Source organism: Mesocricetus auratus, unplaced genomic scaffold, assembly GCF_017639785.1.
Source record: "Mesocricetus auratus isolate SY011 unplaced genomic scaffold, BCM_Maur_2.0 Super-Scaffold_100707, whole genome shotgun sequence".
NCBI classification, from domain to species: Eukaryota; Metazoa; Chordata; class Mammalia; order Rodentia; family Cricetidae; genus Mesocricetus; species Mesocricetus auratus.
In genome coordinates, this window is record NW_024429269.1 from 6,015,466 (window position 1) to 6,027,809 (window position 12,344).

The following is a 12,344-nucleotide window of genomic DNA, read 5'->3' on the forward strand; positions in this document are numbered from 1 at the left end:
TCTGGAAGTCCTCCATAATCTGGCAGAGTGGGGGAGTCTTTACCTGTCCCCTCTGACTCATCCTCTGAGGTGCAACAGGTGCATAGCCAGCACCAAGGGATGTCCCCATCACCCTTGGGCAAGCGGGCCATGTAACCAAGGAGCCACCTCTCTCCTGGTGGCAGTGGGTGTGGAGGGGAAGAACCAGCTTATGGTGTCAAGCTCCAGCTCTGCTGATCTCCTCCAGTTTTTCTGAGAGGTTTTCTGAAGGATAACAAGATAGGATTTGGTTCTTAGATAACATGCTGATGTGAACTGCCTGGAAATTAACTCTAGAGCTGCTGGCTAAAAGATAACAGCAGCTAGATGCTGATGACTAAGACGTGTGTAGAAAGAAGACTATAGTCACCCAGGGTCCTGGGTGTCACCAGTAGTGGGTAGGGACTACTCTTGCTCTAGCTGCCCGTTTGTGGGAATGTACATGAATTTCTTGTATAAAAACATTAAATAGGGTCACCATGAAGTGCTAGGTCTTTAATGTTCAGATACCAGTGGGATGTGAACTTGGGGCACAACCATGAATGGATTTCTAGGGATGTCTTTTGCATCATCAGTATCCAGTGATATGTGAGAGAATAAGAAAGTGGGAGGAGAGGAGGCCACAGAGGCAGAGGATGAGGCATGGCTGCTAGGTAGAGCTTGTGGTAGAAACAATCCACCACCTGGGCCAGCATCACACTTCTGGGACCATGGGACTACCTGGAAGGCTCCCATGATAAGTCTCGGGAGGAAAGAGAGAACAGTAGGACCTGCCTGAGCTGAGGTCTTCATGGGAATGATTTGCTCAAGGACACAGAGCTGACTACAGCAGCACGTTAATGGTGGCAGGTGCCTTGAGCCAAACTATGCCCTGACCTCCAACCACAGTGTTCAGGACTGTGCAAGATAGAAAAGGCTAGATTTCTGTGTATGGAACAATGAGTCATCACAACATCCTGGCTCAAACATATCGTGTTTGGAGCAGCTCCTCCTGGAAGCACCCCTAACTTCTAGGTTTACACATTGATTTTTCTATTTCTGGAGCAGGATCACATGTAATCCCAGACTGGCCTTTAACTGTGTACAGTTGAGAGTGACCTTGAAATTGCTGCTTCTCATCCACCTCCCCAGAGCTGTGATGGCAGGTTTACGTGGTACTCTAGGATATAAATCCAGGGCCTCCTGCATACTAGACAGGCACTCCTCAGACTGAGCCACACCCCCAGCTTTTCACATTGACTTTGTAGATTTGGATTTGGAGTGGCAGATTCACTTCTCAGTCACAGAGGCACTGACAGTCTCTTAGGGTTCAGGGTCATTTCTATGTTGGGAAGAAGGCAAACAGAAATGAGACTTCTGGAGAATGAGACTCAACTTGGCTGAGGGAGTCAGAACTCAGAATTATTCCCTGAAGATGTTGGGTTGGGGGGTCAGTTCTGTGTGAACAAGGGAGGCCAGCTGAGCGGCAGCCAGCCAGCCCTGCTGTATGCCCAGTGGAAGAGTCATTTGAACTATAGACGTTTCTGCCCAACCAGAAGAATTATCTACTGAACTGGTTATTGGCATTCATTTCCAACTCTCTCTCTCTCTCTGCTGGTTCTAACAATAATACACACACTAGACAAATCTTTGAAATAGAAACCATGTTTATAACTCCAAAAATTGTGAAATGTACATATTTGGGCATCATTATCACATTAGAAACTGCCAAGCTGATAAGAAATAAAGAAGTATTTAAAAGGTTGAAACTTGGTTCGCCAGAGTCTGTAGTGTGAACTCATGTACTTACATCAACCATGCAGGTGCTCCCAAAAAATGGGAGGCCAACCAAGTCAGTAAGGAGGAATGACCCTGCTTTCACAGGAAGCCTCCTCTGGACATTTTGAAGTCTGAGGCACTAGCCTGGGAAGATACGAACTCTTCTGCGACTGGGCTGGGGCAGAGGTAGGGTGAGGTAGTGGCCCTCCTCAGATCCACACTCTGTGTAGTGTGAACTCCAGCATAGAACACCTTGCTGAGAAGTCCCAGGAGAAATGGGCATGGCTGATCTAAGGAACTGCATTCATCACTGGTCCCTGAACAGACACCTCGGGTGCCTGGAGGCTTTCCTGAAGTTGCAGAGTGCTCCTGAAGATGCAGAAGATGTTTTAGCAATTTGTGGCATGTGAAGTTGCACAGGAAGCAGCTAAGCTTTGCAAGCTTTGCATCACTTGTCACTTGCCCCTTTTTCGTCTTTGTGTTGGCATCTAGAGAGGAGAGGAAAAGGGTCACCTGAGAACCCAAACATCATTTACAGGAACAGAAAAGCTTGGCTAGGAGCTTGGATACTGAGAGGTAACAGTGGTGTTTCCTTGGAGATCCCCCCAACTTGGCCATCTCATCTTGAGATAAAACCAGTTGACTATGAAGATATTCTCCCTCCGATGTCTACTGCAAAAGAATGTTTAAAATGCAATATTCTTATCACTAGTGGAATCGATACCACCACTGTGGGAAAAGAAATGGAAACACAAGAAATGCAGGTAAACATGACTCCAAGATGAGCAATTCCTAAGTGACTTCAGTTTTGCTTTTCTTTTTTTTCTTTTTTTTTATTAATTTTTTTTTATTTTCCATTTTAAATTTAGATAAGAAACAAGGTTGCTTCACAAGTCAGTTCCAGGTCCCTCTCCCTTTCCCTCCCCTCCTCCCGTGCCCTCCCCCCATCCCCCCCCCCCGTTATCCCCTCATTCCCCCAGGGAGGGTGAGGCCCTCCATGGGGGTGTCCATAGTCTGTCATTTCATATAGGGCAGGGCCTAGACCCTTCCCCAAGAGTTCAGGGTGAGAGTGCACCTCACATTGTTCTATGGGAGTCCAGAGACCGTGTGTATACTTGGGATGGGTACTGATCTGCTGTCCAAGGCTCAATAGATTACCTAGGCCTCCTCACTGACACCCAGATTCAGGGGGTCTTGATCAGTCCCATGCTGGATATCCAGGCTGATGCCTGGGATTCAAGAGTTAACCTTTGTCTGGTCAGCTGTTTCTGGGGGTTCAACCAGCCCAGTCTTAATCCCTTTGATCATCAGTCCTCCCTCTCTGATACTGGCTTTCTTGAGTTCAGCTCAGTTTTGCTTTTCTTAACCCCTTTTCCCTTAAAACAAGTGTTTCTTAAGCATGAACCTTACACACACCTGGCTGTCTAGCAAAATAGACAGACATAGACTTGCAGGGAACAGTAGCAGTCACTAATATTCCTGAAGAATATAACTTGCATGTGTAATGGCTGTAAACTAGCATCTTACTGAGTATAAGAGTACCAAGACTTGATCTTGAAGCTATGTTACACATGACCCCGTTGACAAAATCTGATTTCCATTCCCCAATGTGGATATGGCATAAAGGTAGCAAGGTCTTCCTTCACTTCTCCTCTCTTCAGAACTCTGTCCTGTCCTCACTGGGGTTTTTCATAGTCCCCCACCACCTGATAGGTTATTTTCCTGCCCACTCTGAGATGGAAATGTCCCTGGGGCAATTTGTTGTTGTTTTTATGTTTGTTTGTTCTTTTGTTTTTGTCTGCCACACTGTCAGCTTCATATCTGGTACCTAGAACCATGTTTGACACACAATAGGCACTCAAACACGTCCTTAAGGAGTAAGAGAATCTAAGTTTGTTTCTAGTTTACTTTGCAAAAACTATCAATACTCTTTTGATTTTATATGCACAGTAGGAAGATAACTTTAATGTCTATGAAGAGCTCTGTCTGATTCATCGGTAATCTCACTTAATGCCTTCTGCCCTTTCCTTTTGATTAACAAAATAACACTTCTTAACAAAGTACAGTAAATCCTAGAAAGCTGACAGTTGAGTACATCTGCTACACAAAAACTTTATAGTCCAGCTTGGGGCTGTTGAGGACAAACGGACTTGTCAAACTTATTAAGGACAAAACCAGAAGATAAAGCAGAATATGTTTACTTTTTCCTTTCTTATTTTCTATTATTACAAATTTGTAGCTTCATTATAAAAACTACTTTAAAATAAATGGCTATTGTGTAGTTATTCCTCTGAACGGAAACATGTCTGTTGTATGATATCTTATATGTGTCCTAACCAATAAAGCTTGCCTGGAGATCAGAGGGCAGAGCTAGTCACTAGTTAACCATAGAGCCAGGCAGTAGTGGCACACATCTTTGATCCCAGCACTTGGGAGGCTCATACCTTTAATCCCAGTACCAGGGAGGTGGGGACAGGAATATAAATCTGTTAGAGACAGGATCTCCCACTCAGTTTGAGGATTCATAGAGGTAAGAACTCACTAGTGGCTGCTGTGCTGCTTCTCTGATCTTTCAGTTTTCAACCTCGATATCTGAGTCCAGGTTTCTATTATTCAGATGAATTAGAAGCTCCCTTCATATGTCTTTCTGGAAGAAAAGCTTATTAAGACTCAGAAGGCAAACAAAACTCACAAATCTCAGGAAGCTCCTAAAATTTAGAAGATTCACAAGGCAACGGGAAATGTTATAGAAGCTGTAGCAACTGCTGGGGTGAGGAGCCTGCATTTTTCCAGGCAGCTGTTTTGAGTGGTCACTCATGTTGGGTGGGCTGTTTCAGGATGTAGTTGCCTTTGGTTCCATAAGGACTTCCCCACTCACAGTTCTGTAAGCCCTAAAACTCACTGCTTTACAGGGTTATCCATAAGTGGTGTCATCTTTAGCTTGGTGGTGGAGTCCTGTCTAGAGTGAACAGATGTTCGCGCTCTCACATCTCCTCAGGGAAAGCCACACAACAATGGCTGTGCTGGGTTATTTTATTTGTTTGTTTTTCTGTCAGCTTTCCACAAGCTAGATGGGAAGAAGAAACCTCAATTGAGAAAATGCCTTCATCAGACTGGTCAGTAGGCAAGCCTGTGGGGAATTGTTTTTGATTAATGATTGATGTGGGAAAACCCAGCCCACTGAGACTTGTGCTGCTCTGGGAAAGTGGTCCTGGGTTATATAAGGAAGCAGACTGAGCAAGTCATGGAGTGAAAGCCAGTAAGCACTTGTAGTCTTTGCTTCAGTTCCAATCTTGAGTTCCTGCCCTGACTTCTTTTTATGATGACTGTAAGCTGTACGATGAGATAAACTTTCCTCAAGTTATTCTTGGTCATGCTGTTCATCACAGTAACAGAAAACGAGTGGCACAATGGCTATACACTATACAGAGAATGGTGTCAGAACCTCGAGGAAGCCAGAAGAAAAAGCTTGCATTCCAAAAAAGAAGGATGCTATATTAGTGCTGCTACAGACAGTCTGTATTGCCTCACTTTGGACACCTGTAAAACAGGGGCAGTATCTCTCTTTGAATGTTGTAAAGATTAACTAAAAAATGGTATGTAATTGCTATGGAAACTGTAGAGTCCTACTAAACATAGTTAGGAAACCTCTGGTCCAGTCTGATACCTCAAAGAGTACACAAATCTGAGGAGTGTGTAAATCTCAGTACATGAGAAGGTGTAAAAATGGGATCCTTCCCATTACTCAGACAAATCAGGTCTTCCAAGTGCCGAGGGGATGTCCTTCTGCTGTCTCCCCAGAGCTGCACTCTGCTGTCAGAAAAGGCTCTGTAACAGGCTGTGTTCACAATGCATTTTTAGGCTAGTGCTGGGGATGGAAGGTTTTGGAGAAAACATGATATAAGAAGTCTAATCAAGCTGGGCCATCTTTACAAACAGAGGAAGACAGTCAATCCCTAAGCTGCAAGAAGGGCTATCTTTTGTGCTGGGGGAGCGGACAGCATCTGAGATGCAGCTGTAGGCTGAGGAAGGGATGTTGAGTGGAATGGAGAGTCTGGAGTCAGAGGCACTAAGGTCACATTCTGCTGTTATTTATTAGCTATGTGACCCTGCCCCTTTCAGCTGTAAAATGGGAGAAATGATGGTGATTCCCAGGATGCACTGCAGCAAACTGCACAAAGGAGGTTGATGGAAAAGATCAGTTCCCCTGGACATTAGCCTTATACCTATGGAGAACTGCCTTGTGCGTTTAGGGCCAGAGTGTAAACCCCAACAGATGAATGAATGTCGTCATGGCACGCACCTATAATCCCGGCAACCAGAAAGGGGAGGCAGGAGAATGAGGAGTTCAAGGCTAGTCTTGGCTACATGGTCAGTTTGAGGACAGCCTGGGCTACATAAGACCCTGTCTCAAACAACAAAGACAAACAAGATGAAAGAGCTGGGGAAAATTTGATTTGGGATAAGACTGGACATAAAAGGAAAGAGTCTTGGTTAGCTATCAAGTTCCACTCCTTTAACAGTCTCTCGTTGATGTGTCGAACATCTCACGACTGCATGCACTCTGCCTAGGACTGTACAGTGCACAGCTCCTGCTGCTGAGAGATGGCTTCCACAGGGCAAAGCAGTGAGCATCACTGAGGCAAGACAGAACAGGGAACTTAGAGCAACCGGAACAAGAAAGGGAAAGAGCCATCACTCTCTGGATCCTGTTTGAGCCTCTCATGGGCTGCAAGTCAAGAATTTAACACGGCTAGCACAAACCCAACAAAAACACATGAAGACTACCTACATAGAGGCAACAGTCCCTTTTCGGAGGGATTTCTCGAACAAGAATTTTTTTTTTTTTGGTTTTTACGAGACAGGGTTTCTCTGTATTGTTTTGGAGGCTATCGGTCCAGCCTGGCCTCGAACTCACAGAGATCCGCCTGCCTCTGCCTCCCGAGTGCTGGGATTAAAGGCGTGCGCTACCACCGCCCGGCCTCGAACAAGAATGTTAAGGTGGCCAATACACCATGACAAAGGCCTTTGCTCTGATGGTATTTGTAAAGTGTTAAGTTCTTATAGGTGTTGTTTTAAAAAGAAAATCATGAACCATATTTACAGGCAAAAGAGGTGCCAGGGCTCCTCTGTGACCCACACATGGTAAGAGTTCTTTTGGCTTTTCTTGGAAGTTTTTATTTTCCCAGCACTAACTTCTCTGTAAACCTGTACAATGTACCCCATAAACTTACAGTTTATGAGTTTGATTCCCAGCACCCACACAGAAATCTGGGTGTGGTGACCAAAAATCTTAGAGTCTCCTTCCCCAAAGGAAAAACATTTCTAACTTAAGAATGAGCATAACAAAACATTTTACTAAATCTTTTGAAACATATACATCATTTGATCAATGCAACTCAAGACAACACACACACACACACACACACACACACACACACACACACACACACACACACACACTGCTGTGGTCCTTAAGTCTTTCATGCTGTCAACACCTACGCTTAAATATAAGCAAGCCTGTAGTTTGTAATTTGTTCTGCAACTCTTTTCATCAGTCCACGTTTCTACCCTGGCTACATCTGAGCAAAGGCTTCTGGAAACAACTCCCTGGGCTTCCAGACTGAGCTATTCCTCCTGCTGCAGCTAACATCATCTACCTAGCTCCTATGGCACCTGTTCTGCAACTCTAATTGCAATAGGGATTAAAGGAGTTATTACATGCCCATACTTAGGCCAGTGCCAAACGCAAAAGCTATCCAGCATCTGCTAAGACTGCTAGAGCTACTGTAAGTAGTTCTAGGAATGACCACAGGAGAGATGGAAGAGTAGGACAGTCTTGGGGCATCTAAAAAAGCGAGGAGCATTCTGCAAATAACCAACCACTGTCCTCAAATGGTTCAGTGCCAAAGGCCTTGAAAGATAAAAGAAACACTAAGGCAATCCTGCAAATTAGAAAATGCCAAGACAGGGAACCTCGCACAATACAAGAATCATGAAATAGATTCTGGAACAGAAAATATTAGAAAGGTAAAACTCCCATAAGGTTACAGATTAACAGACCAATATCCAATATCATTATAAACACCCTGGTTTTGATCCCTGCAGCATGACTTTGCAAAGGGTTATCATTGGGAAACACAGGCCAAGGGTGCACATGAACTCTCCTTACTATTTTTGCATTTTTCCTAAAAATCAAAAAACATTCCAAAAGAAAAAGGGCTGGCATGTATAACAGTGATAGAACACTTGCCTAGCATTCTCAAGGACCCAGGGTTAATTCCTACCACCGTGAAAAATAAGTTAGGACAAGCACAACATGATTACAAACTAAAAAGAAAGAGAAAAGAAACCAGCCCAGAAATGACAAAGGCAGTGGAGCTGGCAGAGAAGCATGTTTGAAGCATTGGGACTAAACATAAACACAACAGGGATGGGAAGACAGAACCAAAGGACGCCTAGAGATGACAATTACAGAATTTGAAAAATACCACTAGTGTCAATGAAATGCTACAAACCAGAGTACAACTGAAACCACAGAGGAGCTATCAAAATAGAAAAGGAATGACAAGAAACCGGAAACTCAGTGTCAAGGTGACAGTCAAGTGGCCTAGCACACATGGAGTCCCAAAGTCTGAAGGCATGTCGAGCAAAGAAGGAAACAGCAGAGGAATAAAAAAAAAAAAAAAAAAACAAAACAAAACAAAAAACAACCAAAAAAAAATGATTGCCCAGGGATCTCTAAACTTATGGACAATTATAAACCAAAATTCAAGGTGCTTAAGCAAGTAAGTCAACACCCAGAAGCCATGTGAACAGTCAGCTTGCTGCAACCACACGGAAACAAACTAACAGGAAGGAGAGCCGCCGGGTGTCCTCTCAGGCTGCCAAGACCTGTGGCAACGGTTCTGAAGGGATAAAAGGAACTGACAAACGACCTGGGCTAATGACGAAAGGAAAAATGATGCAAATGATCAATGTCAGACATGCAAAAGGGCAAATCAGAGCAGATGCACAAGAGGAAGGCGGCTTGAAAGGAGAGACATCCACAGGAATGGAGGGAAGCAAGAGAGGACGATGGGTAGACACAACCAAAACACATTATTTACATGCATGGAAACCTAGTAATGTTTATAATTAAAACACTCTAAAAAACTTGAAAAAATGGACAAGTTACTAAAACTGGCACAAGAAAAAGGAGAAAGCTGGAATAGTACTATGAAAATTAAAACAAAAGACTTTTCCAGAAATTCCTGGTCCAACAGTCACTGGTGAATTCTAATACAAAAGGAAGAAATAAACATCTCCCCAAATTCCTTCTGAAGACAAGTTATTCAAAGGTGTTTCTTGGGCTCTTCCAGAGAACTGGGGCTTGATTCCCAACACCCATAGGGTTAACTCGCAACCATCTGTAACTCCAGTTCCAGGGAATCAAGATGCCTTCTTCTGACCTCTACAGGTATCGCATACAATTGGTACACAGACATACATGCAGGCAACACTCATACACACACCAATAATACATGAATATTTAAAAAATTGTAAAGATGTTTTTCAGTTCCTTTTAAGGCCACATGTTGTGTAGCTGATTTTTGTTTGTTTTTCTATTTCTTGTTGTTTCAACTTGACACAAGCTACAGTCATCTGAGAAGAGGGAACTTGATTTGAGAAAATGCCTGTATCAGATTGACCTACAGGCAAGTCTATGGGCACTGTCTTGATTAATGATTGATGTGGAAGGGTTCAGCTTGCTGTGGGTGGTGCCATCCTTGGGCAGTGGTCCTGGGTTCTATAAAAAAGCAAATTGAGCAAGCCAGGAGGAACAAGCCAGTGAGCAGCACCGCTCCAGCCTCTGTTTTAAGTTCCTGCATCCAAATTCATGCCCTAGCATCCCTGGATGCCTGGAAATGTAGGCCAGGTAAAACCTTCCCTCCCTTAAGTTGCTCTTGGCCATGGTGTCTTTATTTATTACAGCGATAGAAGGCAAACTAAGACTGGTCAGTTTTATGCTGTTACCCAAATCAGACAAAAGCAGTATATGGAAGGAAAACTACTGGTTGGTATCCCTCATGAACAGTGCTATAAAAATCTGTAACAATACATTAGAAAGATCCAGTACTGTATTTGAAAATAAATACAATCAAATCAGCCTTATCCTAGGAATGCAAGAGGCTTTAACCTATTCAATCGTCATAACTCTGATATTGAGATATTTTTGTTAAAACAATTTTTATGATCCTCTCAATAGACACAAAAAGTTATTGGTAAAAGTTAGCATCTTAACACATGTTAAAAGCTTGAAGCACTAGCAATTGAAGAAAGCTGCTTCAGCCTAATGAAGGACTCTAAAGACCAATGCACATCATCAGGTACTGACTTAAGACTGACACGAGTATGCTTGGGAGTGTGTACACAAGCACTGCACAGACTGAATCATTTCCTAGATGTGGACACTGAACAGCAACATAGCATAAGAGTGAGTTCACCTGCTATCTAGACTGTGCTCTCTAATTCCTTTGGGGAAAGGCTGATTCAGATTATGCAGACAAAGTACAAGAACCTGTCCTTCCTATCCGACTGCAGGAAGAAGAAACAATGATAGCAGCATACTTAATAGATGGAAAGGCGAAGCCAGAAGCAGCCAGCAAGGTACCCACAGTGTAAGCATGAGGACCCAAGCTCAGATTCCCAGAGTCCATGAAAAAGCCACATGTGAATGCAAACATCTGTAATTCTAGCACTGGAGGTGGGAAGGGGGCATCAGGTAGGCCCTGGAGCTCAGTGTTCAGTCAGCCCTACTGTATCAGTGAATTCCAAGTTTAGCAGGAGTCCTTGTTTGAAAGGGTAAGGAAGGGATGGACAGAGGAGAGTATGTGATACCAACTTCTCTCTCTCTCTCTCTCTCTCTCTCTCTCTCTCTCTCTCTCTCTCTCTCTCTCTCTCTCTCTCTCTCACACACACACACACACACACACACGATATTAGAGCAAGCTTGATGGGTCTCCCACTGGCTCTTGTGGAACAAATGAGCATCAGAATTAACAGCATAACTCATTGGATAGAAAATTCATAGATGAACAAATGGGAAGGATAAAATTCTTTAAAGAGCCTAAAACTAGTATTTGTGACATTATATGTGAAGTAGATGTGTATTAAATTCCAGGGATATTCTTATTAATCATGATAGTTGACAATAATTTACAGTGGAAAGCTTTTGGATATCACCCCAAGTGACTGAAGAAAAAGAACAATTCTCTATGTGATGACAATTGATTAATAAATGTGAAAATATTCAACATCATTATTAATCAAGATACTGTTAGGGGGCTGGAGAGATGGCTCAGTGGTTAACAGCACTAGCGTCTCTTCCAGATGACCCAAGTTCAATTCCCAGTATCCACATGGCAGCTCACAACTCTCTGTAACTCCAAGATCAGATATCCTCACACAGACATACATGCAGGCACAGCACCAATGGAAAATAAATTAATAAATAAATAAACTCATAGAAAAGATGTTTAGTTAAAACCATTCCAAGAGCTGGAAAGATGGCTTAGTGAGTAAAGAACTTGAGTTTAAATCCAGAACTGATGTGGGGCCAGGAATAGTACCAAACACCTGTAACCCTGTGCTTTGTTGACCAGATGGGATAACAGAGACAGGAGGTCCCCAGAAGCTCACAAGCCAGCTAGCCTGATGCACCCAGAATGAACAACAAAGACCTTGTCTCAAATAGGGGAAAACTGAGGTTTCCTCTGACTGACATATGTGTGCTGTGGTACATTTGTGCTTGAACTCACATACACACACATCATATACACAAATCCAACCTCCCCGGCCCACACACACGTGCGCATACCCATCAACCCACACCCCCATACACAAAATTTAAAAACCATAGTAAGATGCCTTTTACTTACCCTAAGAAGCCATACACACTGCTTGTTAACCTTTTTGTGAAGTGTTTCCACAAACATATACATATATTTCCACAAAATACATATATTTTCACATACATATGAAAACTTATTTTAAACCAGTAAGCCTACATTTAAAAAACTATTTCCAAAAAGTAATAAAATATGTGTGTTGGGGGGAAGTCCTGTGCATTTATCAATAAAGCACTGCTGGCCAATAGGTGGGACTAGGAGTCCAGGAGAACTCTGGGAAGGAGAAACACAGGGAGTCGAGATGTAACGCCATGGAGTAGGAAGCCCGGAACTATTCTCTGGTAAGAGACATAGATTAACAATTATGGGATAAATACTTAAGTCAGAGCTAGCCAGTAAGAAACAAGCAAGGCCAACAGCTTCATAATTAATATAGCCTCCTATGTGTTTATTTGGGACTGATGAGGCTCTAGAACCAGGCTGGCGGGAAGGCTTCTCTCAAGAAAAAGCTTCCCTTTACATATGTGGAAAAATATTTACATCTACTATGACGCTTCAAATACCAAAGATTTAGAAAATAAGAGGGGTTATAAAGTATCTTTTAAAATTAAATTATAATTTCTCCTGTCCCTTTCCTCTCTCCAACCACTTCCATATATCCCTCCTGTTCTCTCTCAA

At 43.0% G+C, this 12,344-nt stretch overlaps 1 protein-coding gene across 1 annotated transcript in view; it reads right to left on the reverse strand.

The window, feature by feature from the left end:
* Nucleotides 1-1,646: 1,646 nt before the first annotated feature.
* Rnaseh2b (ribonuclease H2 subunit B) overlaps nt 1,647-12,344 on the reverse strand; it is a 53,066-nt gene continuing 42,368 nt past the window's right edge. The window contains exon 10 of the mRNA XM_021230231.2: nt 1,647-2,264. Coding sequence (XP_021085890.1) covers nt 2,232-2,264 — 33 coding nt within the window. The 3' untranslated portion in view covers nt 1,647-2,231. The remainder of the gene's footprint in view (nt 2,265-12,344) is intronic.